Source organism: Entelurus aequoreus, linkage group LG03, assembly GCF_033978785.1.
Source record: "Entelurus aequoreus isolate RoL-2023_Sb linkage group LG03, RoL_Eaeq_v1.1, whole genome shotgun sequence".
NCBI classification, from domain to species: domain Eukaryota; kingdom Metazoa; phylum Chordata; class Actinopteri; order Syngnathiformes; family Syngnathidae; genus Entelurus; species Entelurus aequoreus.
Window position 1 is genome coordinate 76818229 of NC_084733.1, and position 17906 is coordinate 76836134.

The 17906-nt window shown below is 39.1% G+C and overlaps 1 protein-coding gene and 1 long non-coding RNA gene across 3 annotated transcripts; one reads left to right on the forward strand and one right to left on the reverse strand.

The window, feature by feature from the left end:
* Positions 1 to 1940: 1940 nt before the first annotated feature.
* LOC133645794 (homeobox protein OTX2) lies at positions 1941 to 7361 on the reverse strand. The gene is made up of 4 exons (XM_062040668.1): positions 7037 to 7361; positions 5732 to 5997; positions 5321 to 5472; positions 1941 to 4435 (listed from the first exon to the last, which is right to left on the reverse strand). Exons 2-4 carry the CDS (start codon positions 5826 to 5828, stop codon positions 3812 to 3814), a joined length of 873 nt encoding a protein of 290 aa, XP_061896652.1. The 5' UTR covers positions 5829 to 5997; positions 7037 to 7361; the 3' UTR covers positions 1941 to 3811.
* A 160-nt stretch (positions 7362 to 7521) lies between these two features.
* On the forward strand, positions 7522 to 14550 carry LOC133645795 (uncharacterized). Of its 2 annotated transcripts, none has more exons than XR_009825211.1 (4): positions 7522 to 7820; positions 8044 to 8185; positions 9748 to 10376; positions 14257 to 14550. It is a non-coding gene; the product is annotated as an uncharacterized LOC133645795 (long non-coding RNA). The 2 variants fall into 2 exon arrangements; XR_009825210.1 differs by having other exon boundaries at positions 14378 to 14550.
* Positions 14551 to 17906: the final 3356 nt, after the last annotated feature.

A 17906-nucleotide genomic window follows, 5' to 3' on the forward strand; every position in this document is an offset into this window, starting at 1 on the left:
TAAGGTCCCTCCTTAACTTACTGCTGTATTAATTTGTAAAAAATGTTTGGGGAAATTCACAGCAAATTACTCGCTATTATTTGTACAGTAGTATTTACAGTAATTTACTGGGAAATATCTTTACAGCAAATTACTGCAACTACAGAGCTTGTATGGTTAATTACAATAAAGTTACAAATGTATGCTATGACGTCACAATTGTAACTTTATCGTTAATGACTCTCTTGTTTTAACAGCATATCACCACTTACTGTACAAGAGTGTGCAATGTAATCTAGAGAACCCGTTAACAGACAAAGCAGTTTGACTTTACAGTTTTTAGTGCTGTGATTACAGCAGATTTACTGTGAAAGAACAGCTAATTGCTGTGAAATATAAGGACCATAATTGTAATGTTACAGTAAATTTTGATTGCAGCAATTTACTGTGAAAAAAAATACTGTTGATGCTGTGAAATCCTGATATCTTTTCAGTGTATTTACTGTTGCTTATATTTATTTGCTGACACATTATTTATTCCTATTGATTTAATTATAATGACAGTATCTGGCAATGAAGACAGACATAAATGTGACTCCCTCAAGTTTAGACAGTGGACCATTTTGGAGCATACATTAAAATAATTTACATTTGCAAATATGGCTTTATTATTATCGTTGCTTATTTATTTGCTATTAGGTCACATTTCAAATGTCATATTTACAATAATAATATATAAACGTGAGTAAAACTTTTTCCCTCAAAAAACAAAACAAAAAACAAGTTCTCCTATACCTTTACCTTTATTTTGCCAAATAATGTTTAATGCCCATAGTTGCTAAAACAGTTTTTTAAAAATGGTATTTTACTCAAACCCAACCATTTATTCCTTTTATCCTTTCTAGCAATTGTCTAAAATGGTGTTATTGTTCCTTTTTTTAATATGCCCCTTTTGCACACTTGTGCAGGCCGCATTCTTCTGGTTTGACCGGTGCAGCAGCAGCACCCATTGCGGGGGCCGAGGGGCGCCGCGCAGCCCGCCGCCGCTCCCTCCAAAACAGGGGGGATTAATGCAGCGTCTGTTGGGCCCATATGCCGCTAAAGTCTTGATTAAAACTCATTGTATGCATATGACACATTGTGGAGGCCATCTTTAATCTCTCCTCTGACTTGTGCACTTTGCAGGGTCTGCCGGCTGCAAGGTTACAATAACATGTTGTCATTTAGTGCATCTATCAATGCACCTGGTTTTTTGTTGTTGCCCAACTTCTACCACAATATTGTGTTTCAAAATCAAGAAACTTCAATGTCATGCATAATAACGGGTATTCATGGGAAAAACCCCTTATAGAATGCATGCTGTGGAGTATAGTAAATAGTTTGTTTGTAGAAAGTGTAGTAGTTCCCACCATTGCAGACTCAACTCATGAATATTCAAGCGTCCGGCTATTGTCTCCTAATTCAATTGTTGTATTGTTTATCACCATAACGACGCACTGCCTCTTTCTCAGCATATTAGTGGACAAACCTGCATGCACTTTTACCCTTGGGTGAAATCTAAAGACTCTTAGACGTTTTTCTTTTTAAACAAATGACACGTGCGCACTAACGAGCGTCCAGGAGTGGAATCAAAGTGTCTCTTGTCTTTTTTTTTTTTTTTTTTTTTTTAACGCTTCGATTATTTCAAGCAAGGCTTTTAATTAGTGCTCTCCTCCAGTGGAGGCTGCAATGAAAGAGAGATTATTGGCAATGTCAAGGATGCTAATTGAATGTTGGACTTCTAACAATTAGCCCTGCTACAGAGCCATGTCGACTCATTACACATCCCATAATAGTCTCTGACTTTGTTGGGGAGTTTTAAGTATAGCAGGTAGATAAACACAAGCACCCCCTCCTTCTTTAGAAGGCATCCTTGACTCTGCACTTTGGAAGTCAAAGTGACTTTTAGTGAGTGAGTCAGTTCCCTTTTTACACATTATGAACATGTTTACATTGTAAACATTGGCTTTGCAAATTTACAGCAAATTGCTAACTAATAATTGCATTCATGCAAAGAAACATTTACAGTCATTTACTGTAAAATATAGCAATTTACTGTGACTGCAAAGCTGTGATTTTGTGATTAATTAAAGTTACAACTAAATGCTGTAAGTGTACTTTTATTGTTAAAAACTCTCTTGGTTGAACAGCACACCACCACTGTCTGGAACGTAGAAACCCTTCAGAGACAAATCAGTTTGAGTTAACAGTCATTTGTTGTGATATTAAAGAGGACTATAATTGCAATATTTTGCTGTGAAATAGCAGTTAATTACTGTGGAATGTAAGGTATTGTAATTTTTACAGTCATTTGTTGTAATGTTGGAGTACATTTTCATTACAGTATTTTACTGTGAAAAAATACTGTGAATGCCATGAAATGGTATATTTTTACTTTTTTTTTTAGATGATTCTGCACAATAAATGCATCCATCCATCCATCCATTTTCTACCACTTATTCCCTTCGGGGTCGCGGGGGGCGCTGGAGCCTATCTCAGCTACAATCGGGCGGAAGGCGGGGTACACCCTGGACAAGTCGCCACCTCATCGCAGGGCCAACACAGATAGACAGACAACATTCACACTCACATTAATGCAAATTAGTGTTATTTAAACATACTTGGGCATTGAATGTGCGCACACTGTTGCTATGGCAAAAATGATGGAATTAACATATTTTTATGGGATTAAACACTGCATGTTTTTTTCCTTTTGCTGGGGCTGTTTGAAATGAGTATGTAAACAATTTCTCCCCCCACTGTAAAAATGTTCACACTGCAGTGTAAAAATGACCAGGACTTCACAGCATTTAACAGTCTTTTTTTCCCCACAGTAAAATACTGGATTTAAATTATTGCAATAAAACATCACCCTCCAAATTGAACTTCACAGTTAATTACTGCGTTAGTGTAAAAAAAAAAAAAAAAAGGAAAAAAGAAAGTAATTTACTTTGAATTTACAATTTAAATAAAACATAACATGACAATTTTGATAAATAAAAAAATACCCAATGCGTGACATTTTCTATGAAAATCAGTATTTTTAACTCCACTATTTGTTTCATTCGTCCACGACAAGCACATGAAGTGATTAACTGAAAGTTCATCATGGTACCTTTTTCTTTCTTTTTTTTTTTTTATTGTAATTATTCATGCCTTTTCAATGGGGGAGGTCACAGCATCTTTGGAACCCACAATCATGTTGAGATCCAGTGGACAAGTGTGTGTGTGTGTGTGTGTGTGTGTGTGTGTGTGTGTGTGTGTGTGTGTGTGTGTGTGTGTGTGTGTGTGTGTGTGTGTGTGTGTGTGTGTGTGTGTGTGTGTGTGTGTGTGTGTGTGTAACCCGTCATCATTACTACTATACCACTTGGAAAGTCTCATCGAATCATTAGCGTGCTCCCCCTTACCCACGAAAAGCTGCAGAGAGTGTGATGCGTGGAGGGTCTGACAGATTGCATACAATACAACAGATCACAGTATCGAAGGCTAGCACAGATAAAAAAAACCACACCATTTATATAAGACACACACTGATTGTCTCTTAGAAACTACATATTGATTCTTTATAAACACTTCTTTTTTTGTCTTAAATAAAGTAGTGCATCCATGTCCATCGTGGTCCAGTGGGATAGTTCCGTGGCCTCGCAGGTGGAAAATGTGTCCTCGACAGGTGTGACGGACATGGATGAGTGTCTACAGGTGAGGAGAAGAACTTTGCCAGTGCTAAAATAAATTAAAAAAAAAAAGTGAGGACTCTCCTCCTGTGAGAGTTTCATGAGGGTCTGTCGTGTCTTCACAGGACCTGGAATTTCCACGATGAGGTCTGATCTTTATAATCCAAGCAATCTGCGTTGAAGTTCAGCTTCCACGACGCGGCTTGGTCCTTATAATCCAGGCAGTCGGCCGTGGAGTTGAAGCCCAGGCCGGACGTGCCGTAGCCCTGCGTGGGGAGGGACGCCGGGGACTGGTTGAGGTGGCCGGCCACCGCGTTTGTGCTCATCGGGCTGAGGGTCGAGCCCGGGCCGGACAACTGGTGGTGCATGGGGGCGAGGTAAGAGCCGCAATCCATGCCGCCGAAGTAGGACGTGGAGCCCGCGTAGCTCTGGCCGTAGCCCGAGGCCTGCGTGTAGGTCATGGGGTAGGACCTCTGCATGCACGACGACGACGTGGACAGCGGGTCCGAGAGCGGGGAGATGGAGGCCGGGCTCCAGATGGACACCGGCGCCGTGCTGGTGGAGATGGCCGGGACTGTGGTGGTGCTGGCGGGGGGAGTAAACTGACCGCTGGCGCCGCTCTCGGAGCTCACGTCTCGGGTCGGGGAACTTTTCTTTTTGGCGGGTCGAGCCTTGTTCTGCCCGCCGTTCTGCTGTTGTTGCTGCTGCTGGCGACACTTTGCACGCCGGTTCTTGAACCACACCTGCGGGAAGCCACACAGTTATATTATCACACATGATCCTTTTAGTTCCTTTTCTCACAAAAAAAACAAACACATATACATTTGATTTACATAGCACTTCACCTGGTAAAATATAAACAACAATCGAATATTAGCATGTAAACTACAGAAAAACATGGACAATATAAAGGAATATTACAGGAACGCACGCTTTAGCAAAAACACATCCTCAAAGTTTTTAGTAAACATTTTATTTCGTTTTCTAAGTCCCTCAGAATCGAAAAAAATAAATAACACAATTAAATAACACAATTAAAAAAATAAAAAAATAAATCAAATCTAGATTATTTGATCTAACCATTATGTGCTCAAAAGTCATGGTGTTTATTTCAGTTAAATTTGCTATATTTTAATGCAAGTTTAGGACTTATTTAAATTCGATTTTAATTTCACTTCCAATCGGGTTTGACAATATCGTTATGTCTCAACTATAACTGTAAAAACAAATACAAAGTGTACAATATTTTCAACGGAGTATGATATAAACAGCTGGAATATGTTAATTTCGTCTTCTTATGGAATATATGTTTTTTTTTCTCATATTCTGTTAAGTATGTTAGTTTGTAAGAATTAAGCAAATTTAATAGGAAGCAAATATTGTGTTATAAGACATTTTAATGCACAATGCTGTGTTTTGGTAGGATGATGCGTCTATACAAAACCTTTTTTTTCATTAATAAAAATATATTGGACAATTTCATTTTTACTTGAAAATGTTTTGTTTTACATTTTAGGGCCTCATTCAGTCTAAATATCCATCAAATTAACAAACGTAAAAAAAAAGAAAAAGAAAAAAAAAAAGAAAAGTAATTTACACATTTTCCACCAAAGAACACGCTAACTCACCTGTACACGAGACTCAGGTAGATTGATTTTCAGCGCCACTTCCTCGCGCATGAATATGTCCGGATACCTCGTTTTGGCGAACAACGCTTCCAAGACGTCGAGCTGCGCGCGCGTAAAAGTAGTCCTCTCTCTTCTCTGCTTCCGTGGCGTCGCTGTAAAAAAAATGGAGATATACATTTAAATATGTACATATGCCCTTTTATTACCATTTAAAAATAATAATTACGTCTAACATATAACGACAATGGGCCTTGTTGCGGGTTGCGTAATTTACGAACCCTGCTGTAGGTGACATTATAAAGAGATGCACAAAAATCAACCTACAACATTAATTTGTTTTAAAAGAAATGTTTAACAGCCAACATCCATTCTTGGGATGTTTTATTTTTTTTGGATAAAGTTGACACTCACCTGGATAGCCCACGGACGGATGTAAGAGGTCCATCCCGGAAGTAGTTAAGCTGAGGCCATTGACTGTGTAAGGTGGTTGCTTTAAATATGACATCATGCTAATGTTCGTCTGGGGGTTCAAGTTGGAGAAAATGTTGAAAATGGATGAGGATCCTGAAGGGGACCTGCTGTCCTGTCTTGGTCCCACACACACACTGACACACACACACACACACACACACACACACACACTCACACACACACACACACACTCTTCCTGTCGGCACCTAAACCAAAATAAAAGAAGAGAATACCACTTAGAGTTTAGAAAAATCAACACTTACATAGTGCAACAAGTACAGTCAAATACATAGCAACCAAAACATATACGATAATTAATAAACAGTTTTTACAAACAACATTTTTGAAAAATCTATCAATTTCTTTGGTGGTAAGTTTCCATATAAAATGTAAAATATATATATTTGCATTGTTAAAATGCTTTAAATGTTGATAGTGCCATTTAACTACAAATAATGTGCTTGATCATCATTTCGTTATTTCCTACAGTTGTAACCTCCTCTTCTCAATCTGTCAGGCTTTTAAAAAATGACCGTGGACCAGTTGCACACTGCCGCTCAATAGTCATCATCATCATCATCATCATCATCCATGCAGGAGTGTAATTATTATAGATCTATTTTTTTTTTCAAACGTATTGATTAATTAACGAGATCATCCGAGTATAATTGCAGTAATATTGCGTCATATTTTGTTAATATATGTATTATTGTTATGGAGGAGAACGCTCTTCATATATTACTAATAGTTTATTAAATGTGACATGTTGCTTTATTACCCTCTAAATTCAATACGATGAACAGAGATGGACTTCAAATGTTTAAAAATACAGAAGGCCCAAAATAAATGTTTTTAAAAATTGTTTTATTCGTAACCTACAACTCTACTATAATTGAATTAAAAAAAATTAGATAATGTATAACTAAAGGCTTTTTATTTTTATTGTTACTTTTTTCTTTTTTTGGGGGGGGTGGGGGGGGGGTATTTTTTCAAGACAATATTTATGTGCAATAGTTTATATAAAAAAGTAATAATGATAATACAAAATGTTTTTTACACTTCTATTTTAATTAGTATTTTAATAAAACGTTTGTTATTCCTAGAAAATAGATTTTCCGTCTTTTATTGTGTCCCCCCGCCCCACGCCCCCCACGTCTTTTATTGTTATGTTAATGTTTACAGCTAATAATTATCCGCGCTATTCACATTTCAAGGGTTGAAAAAAAGCGCAAAAAGTGAACCCACCTTAGCCCCTAAAGAGTGCAAATGTCTTGTGCGTGTCCTCCTGCGCTAATAAAGTCAGCCAATAGCGAATCAGCGACGTCCTGCTGGATTCCGAGCGACAACGAAGAGGCCACAAAGTAGAAGAAGAAGCCCGAAAAAAGGCAGAAAAATCCGCAGTGTGAGAAAAGAAAGTTGAACGTGGAGCTTCTGCTGCAGGTTTGGAAGCACTGCTGCAGCGGCGCACTGATGATGATGATGATGATGATGATGATGATGGAGGAGGAGGAGGAAGAAGAAGAAGAGGAGGAGGAGGAGGAGGAGGAGGAGGAGGAAGCATGTGCGCCTTTACGATTTGTTGGTGTGTTGGGAGTGAAGTGCCTGGAGTTGGATTTTGTACAAAGTGTCAGCCAATAGGAGCTCAGCTCTCTCCCACGGCTGGCGAGGACTGTCACGCAGCCACTTTGGACCCACGGTCCTCATCCAGTGGCCCGGATGACAAGTGCACATTCAAAGTGGAAATCACATCAGCACAACACTTCACAAAATAATTCCATAAAAAAACATCCCAAGATGCATTAGCACTATTTGACTATTGTAGCACAAATGAATCACATTTCATTGAGAGAGTTAAAAAAACAAACAAACAAAAAACGCCTGCTTCCTCTCGTGTAGCCAAAAAGAGGATTTAGAGATTTAGTTACAAAAAAGTGACCTCATCTCATTCGCCACACGCACACGCAGACGCACACACACGTGTGCACGAGGAGGGTGAAGACGTTCACGAGTCAGGAGAACGAGCTGCAAGGTAAAATACTTTTTAAATCATTTTCTATATTATTGCTTTGATATTAAACTAAATGATCACATAGCTTCAAACGGTGTGTTATTTTGTTGTGTATATATTGCAATATTGATTATGATGTATAGGAGCCTCTTCTGGCTTCGGGGCTGCTTAATATAAGTAAGGCCGTGCACACTCCACGCACACGCACACGCACACACACTGAACCCTCACGCTCTCCCCACAGATTCCAACGCAGAGGAAAAGGTTTTGTTTTGGATCTTCACAAGTCGGATTTCTTTCAACACACCAGCTTTCACCTGAGCAGAGGGTTCTTCATCTTCTTCTTCTTCTTCTTCTTCTTGGAACGAACTGCAGCACACACTCAGGTATTAGTAGAATTGAAATAAAAATATATATTTTCTAAACTCAATAATTGCTTGCAATATTCGTAACTGGTGGAAAAAAAGGCTGCATGACCATTCTTTATAAATCTAAACATTTCATTAAATGCTATACCAGATTATTATAATTTTTTTTAAAGTCAATCCATTTTTGATTATATTTTATTATTTTGTTAATCAAATACACTGCATAAACTTTATTTATTTTTAAATGAAGCCAACTAATTATATTATCTCTAAATGCAAGGAAACATTTAATTACAATAATACTGCATGGTTATTTATTTTTACTTTTTTATAAAATAAATTGCATATGCATTCATGCATAAAACAATGTCTTCATTTTGGGTTTCCCTCATTGTGATATATTTCCTATTATTGCAATAATGCGTGCAAAAGGAGTAAGTCCGCAGCGGTTTCTCACGGTGCATCTCTGCGTGCGCAAGGAGCTCAATAATTGATGGGATGGTAAAGCGGGCCTCCGCGGGGACTGTGCGTGTTAAAAGGACGTTTAAAAGCACAAGGAGTTAAGCGCCCCTGGCGGGCTGCACAGCTCCCCCTGACTCCCGCCTTTTATCTCCGCCTCTGCTGCACTCAACCTGAGGCTGCAGAGGATGCATGCCGGCCTTCTCCATCTCCATCCCACCTAAGATTCTTTCACCCAGCCACGGGAGCCATTTGTGCAAGATCACTGCCTCTGCACGTTATATTTAGAAATAAAAAGAATAAACAAATCCATCATAAATATTTAAAGACAGCAAATAAGACATGCTGTTGGGAATTGGAATACTGGCATGCATTCATCACATATATTATACATCTTTTTTAACTGCTTGCTTCATATCTGCATGGTTGAAGAGGAGGAATGTGTTGGAGGAATTTATTCTCAGCTTTAGAAAAAAGAAAAGGAAAGGCGTTTAAATTCATTTCATTAATTTTTTTTTACAGTTTGCTACACTAAAATGTTTTACATTCTCAATAGCATATACTTACAACAAATATGAGAAAAAGATTGAGTTTATCTTGCAGCAAAACTCTAATCTTTCTTATTGTGCCATTATTAAACTGTGTGTGAGTGTGTGTGTGTGTGTGTGTGCAAGAGAGAGAGAGAGAGAGAAAGGGGCGGATATGAGAGCCAAATGAAGATCATGCACAAGCTGTATTTTAATTAGCCTGAGATATGATGCCATCACTACAATAATGCACATTCTCCTTAAGGATGGCAAAATGCAACTGAAGTAATTCCAACATGACCCCACAGGTCACATATGTGCTCATTAAATATTGAAAAATATATGTAAAAAACATAAAGTCTGGGAATAAAATCCATTAAAATATGCAGTCATATATCTAAAATATAGTTGTTGTTTTTATGAAAACTGCCACACATTTTGTAATTCTAAGGGTTTTATTTTGCAGTCATGTTCTCCAATATAGGCCCCACAAGGCCGCCACTGTATGTGTGTGTGTGTGTGTGTGTGTGTGTTTGCCAAGTTGACGCCTTTTAATTAAAGCCGTAATTGTTGTTGTGTCGTGTGTGTGTGCAGGAGGCTGCCGAAAAACAAAGGGATGCAATTAAACACAGCTGATCAACAAGGAGGCAAAGTGGGGACGCAGGACGACAAAGTGGAGGTCAAATAAAAGGGAGGTCGCCACACACACAAACGTGGCCTCTGTTATGAACTGAGGTATATAAGGGAGCGGGTAAAAATAAATGTTTACCAATGAAGACGTCTGTGTGCCTCCTGCGTGCACATGGAGGTGCGTACACGGCGTGCTAAAAGCTGCCCTGCAGACCAGACCTGTGGAATCTTCAAAGTGGAGGATTTGTTCAGGCTTATTTGGCAACCTGGGATTTGAATTAGATTTTGGGAGGCATTCATAACACATTAGAAAACCTTACAATGTGTGATTTCATGTCTAATCCCCTTATAGTCCTTTTTTTATAAGGGGGAGTATGGTCACAACATAGCGCGGCTATTCATGATTCATCAAATGTTTTTCTTTTTTTTGCCTGTGAGGTGAGTGTCTTCTCCTGAAGAGGTGACTCTTCTCTTGAACCTTCCTCTCCTCACCATTTTGTTGGTTTGACCTGAATATGTGATAGGGTCAGCTCCACCGTGACACCCCCTGCTTACAACCCTCAGTGGATTAGACCTTTCTACATGTGCGGACGGTTAGTGTATACACACACACACACACACACACACACACACACACACACACACACACACACACACACACACACACACACACACACACACACACACACACACACACACACACACACACACACACACACGCACACACACACATGCACTTATTCACTCCTCTGTATGTTAAATCCAGCTCTTTTTTGTATTGTTTGTATTGCATATACTGTATCAAACTTTTTCACCAAGTACAACCTCAGAAAAAAAAAACCAGTGGCTCTTCAATTATCACCATAATGGCCAAAATTAAAATACAGTAGCGTAGTAGGCCTAAGTATTTGTAAAAACAAGGCAAGGTTTTAGTTAACAAGCATATTTAATATTTTGATCACTGTAACATTATACACAATGTAAACAGTGACACTGTTTGAATGTTTGAATACAGGAAAATAAAACACTGTACTTTAATCAGGTGATTATTTGGCGTACCACCGGATGGAGTCCGCATACCACCAGTGGTACACGTATCACGGTTTGAGAATAACTGGTATAAATCTCATTGTTTTTTTCAAACAAATTTACACTATTCAACATGCCCGTAAAAGGAGTAGGAAGAAGCACATGTTATTTTATTTGTATTTTACCCCTTCATAAAATACAATGATGAGATGGAGCAGTGGTTCTCAAACTTAAACAATAAATAAATAAATGATCAAGTACCACCTCAGAAAAAACTAGGCTCTCCAAGTACCACCATAATGACCACCGTTAAAATGAAGTGGCATAGTAGGCCTAAGTATTCATCAAAAATATGGTTTTATTTAACAAGTATATTTAATATTTGTGGCTACTGTAACATTTTGCACAGTTTGAACAGTAACACTGTGTTTGAATATAGGAACATAAAACCCTGTACTTTAATCAAGTGATTCACTAAACCACTGGATGGAGCCAGTGTACCACTAGTTGAAAACATAGCACAGTTTGAGAATCACTAAGATAGAGCTTCATTGATTACCCAGGTGGAAATTAAGGTTCCGATAGCAGCAACACCATATACACTGTTTATGGGACAGTGTATGGCACACAGAATAAACAGGTATTAATGGAATATAAGAATAAAGCATGTCATTTCAGTTTTATTTATCCCCTTGAGATACAGCATCTTGTTTCCAAGAGGGCCCCGATGTATATAAAAAAAGAAAAAAAACCACTGAATGCAACTTCCATTTTCCCTCTGTTTTTTGCGCTGAATCAACAATTCTCACTTCACAAAGATAATGTTTGACTGACGCTATCAGACTTTCACGTACGCAAGCATTTGAATTCTTTATTTTCTAAGAGAAACACATACTTGAGTGCACGTTTAAAATAAAGGTTACAATTATTTCCCATATTTCATATTATTGTTCAAATCATCTGAGGTCCCACAATAGTGTATTTGAAGTGTGCTGCCCCAAATTTGGCCTTAAGACGTTTAGACAGTTTAAAATGCTTTTAACTACCCCCCTGCTTAATGGGGAACAGGACGCTTTATGTGTTCGCAGCTTTAATGCTAATGAAATGTGTGTGTCTCTTAGAAGCTTTTATCCACTTTTTAACAGATGCAGAACACTGTAAATCTGCACAATAGTCATTGTAATAGATGCAATGTATTGCACACAACAACGTAACATTAAGGAGTAGGACACAAACGTTGGCACTGTAGCTCACATAGCTATGCTAACATGACACTTTTTAACAGCAAGGATAGCCTAATTGTTGGAAGAAAAAAAACCTGAGATGTCATGTAGCTGACTGAAATATAAAGTATATGGAAGAGCTCCGGGCATTATTGTAGAATGTGAAGCAAAGGCATCTTTAAAAAAAAAAAAAAAATTACAGTAGTACCTCAATTTACGAGCGTAATTGGTTCTCTGACGGAACTCTTAACTCAAAACAATTGTATCTCAGATCACTGTCGCACATTGAAATGAAATAAAACATTTTTTTAATTGGTTCTTGGCCCCCCCCAAAAACAGCACAATTTTAACATGTAATATGCCGTAGTACAAAAATACAGTGATTACTGGTAATGTACATCATTTGCCTTGGAAAACGGACCTCTACGGTATCTCCGTCCAGCTACTGTTCGTCAAACACAACATCAGCAGCTTTTCCATATCCTAATAAATAATTGAGATATTAATTTGGCTGGTGTTAAACTGCTATAAATAATGCTAGTGACTAAGAAAGGATATTTTGGTCAAATCTTACGAGGTTCACTGTGACATTTGCTACGGGAACTAAAGGCAGGGATTTTTGTAGCACAAATTTTTGCCGGCAACTTAAAGCGTAAGCCCGGTTTTTCCACTGGATGCATAAGGGCTGCTGAACGCCGCCACCACGGAACGTCTCTGTCATCCGCTGTCTGCCAATCCCCATCGCCGTTTGATGCGCACTGTAGACTTTTACAAGATCTCGCAAATGCGTTCGTAATCACGTGAAAATAGGCGTTGTACTACAGCGAACCACAAACAGTTTATTCTGTCCTTCCAGAGGAGCAGAAGCAAATAAACTCAGTCCTGCCCACTCGAGATACGTAATGGCTGCTGAACGGCAACACCTGCGGAACGTCTTGAGCTTTGCAGTCCATCAATACCCACAGACGGGCGTCTGTGACAGTACTGACTTGACTTGACTCGTGGAAAAGACGACAGTTTTGCCTCGCAGAACGACAACTTTATTTTTTCTTTATTTGTAGCAAGCAATAACACAGCAGTAACATCAGGCCAGCATCACACACACACACACACGCACGCACGCACACACGCACGCACGCACGCACGCACGCACGCACGCACGCACGCACGCACGCACGCACGCACGCACACGCACACGCACACGCACACGCACACGCACACACACACACATATCATTCAACTCCCATTAACTACTCCCCTGCTTATTGTCCCGTATCAGCTGGTATTTGACACAGGCCCCCAAATAGCTGTTCAGTAAATGCCTGTAATATGATTCTCTGATTTCGGACGAATCATCTTGTCTTCATCCATTTGTGTCAACGAGGTCAAATTACTTCTGAAAACCTTTCAAAAGTTAACTTCATGTCCGTCCCCGCCCATTAGAACACTTCAAAGTACAAAATACGATACCCCTTTTTTTTTTTTTAAGTAAACCGGATCATTTATTTTGTGTTTGTGCCTGATTTCTTGACCCACACAATACGATTTTAGCTAAATTGAGCTGCTTTGTTGTGCCATCTGGCAAATATAGAAGCTCTGCATATATTTAGTGCATGCAGGGATGCGGTACGGCACCGGCGTAGCATCACCGTGCGCAAGGGGTGGAAATCGACATACTGACCTGAGTGGAAACGGGAAGACACCGCCTCCACGGCGCGCCGTTCTGTATCCAGTGGTAACCCGGGGTAACAATTAGCCAAAAGACAGCTCTTATTTCAAAACACTCTTAAGTTGGGGAACTCTTAAGTTGAGGTACAACTAAAATATATGACATCACAAAAACACGGAACATCAATTAACAACAATTGAGAGCCTCTTCTTTCAAAAGTGGAGTAAAAAAGTGAAGTGAGGGAGATTATAGATTTTCTCTTCTTTTGGCACTCATAAACACACTCGAGGGACATATATTACTGTTTTAACATCAATAAAAAGTCAATTTTGCATAATCGGGGACATTTATAAAGTACATCAGATTAATGAGTCCACGTTGACTTTGTACTTGTCAAACATAAATGGTATTTATTAGTTAGACACACTTATAAATGTAACAGAATTCCTAACCTGTAGGTGTCATTTACCTTTTCTATGTTTACCTGTAAAATGGCAGACTCATGGGCCTCTAAAGTAAATAAGCCCCAGTTTGTTGTCTCCTTGTCCACAGCCCACTTTGCTTTGAATGACACTTTGGCGATGCCCCCAACATCCCACTTGGACTTCTCAAGTGTAGCAACACTGCCAAATCCTCTCAACTCTTTAATATCTCTCTTTGGCTGCATTGCCAGGCAAGGCCCCTCCGTGACAGTTGGACATCGTCGTCGCTTTCGGGAGGAGACAGCGGCGGCCGTTTGTAGCGTTTCCCAGCCTCGGGCCTGTGGGGACTCTGTGATGGCTCGCCTGTCAGCCGGCCCCTCCCCTGCAATTAGGAGAGTAAACACAGCGCCCGGCTTGACATGGGAGGGGGGGGACAGAGAAGGAGGGGTGGGGACACCATCCTGCTCCTGTCCTACTGCTGTCCCCAGACAAAGATGACTGAACAAACTCAGACACTGCAAATCTCTCAAAAAGTGTCTGTGAATACATCACAGCATATCATAGCAGGCTGCACGGTGGTTTGCATGTCGGCCTCACAGTCAGGACCATTGAGGCTTAGAACATCTCTGTGTAGACTTTGCTTGTCCTCGCACATCTAAAAACAAGGCATTAATTACAGGCATTCAGAAAGTATTCACAGTGCTTCAATTTTTCCACATTTTGTTATTTTGTAGCCTTAATCCAAAATGCAATACATTCATTGTTGTCCTCAAAATTCTACACACAATACCCCAAAATGACAATGTGAAAAGTTTTTTTTTTTAAATTTATACAAATGTCTTAAAAGATAAAAACATAAAACAAATGTACATAAGTATTCACAGCCTTTGCTCAATACTTTGTTGATACACATTGGCCAGACGGAATCCATTTCTTGGTAAAAAGTTTGCCAAAATGCACCTGGAAAACAAACTTCTCTGGTCTGACGAAACAAAGGTTGAACTCTTTGGCGTGAATGCAAGGTGTCATGTTTGGAGGAAAACCAATTCCTACAGTGAAGCATGGTGGTGGCAGCATCATGCAGTGGGGATGTTTTTTTTAGCACAGGAACTGGGAGACTAGTCAGGATAGAGGGAAAAATGAATGTAGCAGTGTACAAAGACATCCTAGATGAAAAACAACGTTTCCCATCCAACCTGTTGGAGCTTGAGAGGTGCTGCAAAGAGGATTATGTGTAACTGCCCAAAGATAGGTGTGCCAAACTTGTGGCATCGTATTCAAATAGACTTGAGGCTGTAATTGCTGCCAAAGGTGCATCAACTAAGTGTTGAGCAAAGACAGTGAATACTTACAGTATGTACATGTGATTTTTTATTTTCAATACATTTGCAAACATTTTTAAATACATATTTTCACATTATCAATATGGGTTATTGTATGTAGATTTTTTATGACAAAAATGCATCTATTCCATTTTAGAATAAGGCTTTAAAATAACAAAATGTGGAAAATTTGAAGCACCGTGACTCATTTCCGGATGCACTGTACGTTCCTAATGATTTTCTGTTATTGTTCTGTTATCTGTTATTTTACGCACACCTTGTTATGAGTTGAAATATTGGGAACCTGATAATATCTAGTTTATTTCTGAATAAAGACACTGATACTGATTAAAGTACATTGTGTGAGGGACAGCGTTGGGATAAAACAGGTGTGTTTTTGACGTCGCACAGCGGCATTTTTGTGGTTGTTTGATTCCGTGTTTTAGTTCTGCGTTTGAGCTTCCTTTAAGTGCAATAAAAAGGAGCAATGGAAGTAAATCATTATTGAAAATACTTAAGGAAATGTATATGTTATTAACAGTGACACAATGAATAAAAGTAATTCTAGATGTTTAGCATTTGCACAAAAAAACCCCAAATAATATATTTGTGACCCACTGCAGTGTATGAAAGCTTGATTCTCAGCATTCAGTTGTGTAATTACAATTCTATAAAAAGCAAAGAAATATGAATAAAAGAAGGAGCATATCCGCCCTCACATATTTTGGAGCGCTTCAGATTCTGCACCTTTGTATTCAATTCAAACCATAAGAATATAACTTTGATTTCTGTGTAGTTTTTGACATGATAATAAGTGGACCTCTCATGTAATGGCATATGTTTCTGTTGAAGTCACGCAGCGGGATCCAAAATGCCGCCCGGGGGTGATCAGCGGCCCACAGCTCCTTTTTTATTCTACAGCAGGTGTCTTCAAAGTTCATCACAATTTGAGCTGCTATAAAGTGAGGTGACAGATTTGTATTTTATTGATATGACAACATTTCAATTGTACTTTATTGACAAAGCAGATCTCCACTCCAACAGTGCAGCTATTATCTTCATGCTAGTTTGTGATCCTTTGCCATCAAAAAGAGGCACAAGGTCTGAATTTAAGTTGTATTGATATTAAATAATATTCTTTGACCTTTTAGTGAGCTACTCACAATCAAGTAGTGAGCTGTTGGAGACCTCTGTGCTTGCAGAATGGCCCACATCGGAACATAACACAAAAACAAAGAATGACTACAATAAACATTTACCAAATGCACCAAAAAAATGGGACCAGCAAACAAAAATGGTCGACTACCAGCGTTTACGTCTTACCCATAGGTGGGGAGAGTAGCCAATAAAGCCAAAAATTATGACTCAAGTACAAGTTAAAAAATAGTCATCAAAATGATTACTTGACTAAAAGTAAGTATTCAGTGAAACAATTATGCAAGTACTGACTAACTAGTGAGTAACTTCATATTTATTTCATAACTATATTACAGTGGTACTTGCACTACAACCATAGTTGGTTTGTGTGTGTGTGTGTGTGTGTGTGTGTGTGTGTGTGTGTGTGTGTGTGTGAGACAGAGAGCCACTACTACAGAATTTACTACACAATAAGTACATTTTACAGTCACTTATGACGTTATAAAAGGGCTAATATTAGCATATGTGCAGCTAAAACATAAAAAACATCTACATTTTACAGTACCATGTTTTCTCTAGTAGAAAGTGGGCTTCTTGTACTGTGAACATTTCTACTGACACAGATGACAGCACATGATATCAATGTTTTTTTTCTGAGCTTGTAAGTAAACATTGAAGAGTTGTGGGATCTTAGCCGAGGATGTCGTTGTGGCTTGAAACCCACTACTACCGACCACGCAGTCTGATAGTTTATATATCAGTGATGAAATCTTAACATTGCAACACATGCCAATACGGCCGGGTTAACTTATAAAGTGCAATTTTAAATTTCCCGCTAAACTTCCGGTTGAAAACGTCTATGTATGATGACGTATGTGCGTGACGTCAATCGTTGAAACGGAAGTATTCGGACATCATTGAATCCAATACAAAAAGCTCTGTTTTCATCTCAAAATTCCACAGTATTCTGGACATCTGTGTTGGTGAATGTTTTGCAATTTGTTTAATGAACAATGAAGACTGCAAAGAAGAAAGTTGTAGGTGGGATCGGTGTATTAGCGGCTGGCTGCAGCAACACAAGCAGGAGGACTTTGACTTGGATAGCAGACGCGCTATCCGACGCTAGCTGCCGACCGCACGAATGATCGGGTGAAGTCCTTCGTCGCTCCGTCGATCGCTGGAACGAAGGTGAGCACGGGTGTTGATGAGCAGATGAGGGCTGGCTGGCGTAGGTGGATAGCTAATGTTTTTAGCATATCTCTGTGAGGTCCCGTTGCTAAGTTAGCTTCAATGGCGTCGTTAGCAACAGCATTGTTAACCT

Coding starts and splice junctions, on each gene's coding strand:
- LOC133645794 (XM_062040668.1), bottom strand. CDS start 5,828: ATGATGTCATATTTAAAGCAACCACCTTACACAGTCAATGGCCTCAGC. Junction 5,473..5,731: donor TCCGTCCGTGGGCTATCCAG/GTGAGTGTCAAC, acceptor TTTTTTTTACAG/CGACGCCACGGAAGCAGAGA. Junction 4,436..5,320: donor TACCTGAGTCTCGTGTACAG/GTGAGTTAGCGT, acceptor GGCTTCCCGCAG/GTGTGGTTCAAGAACCGGCG.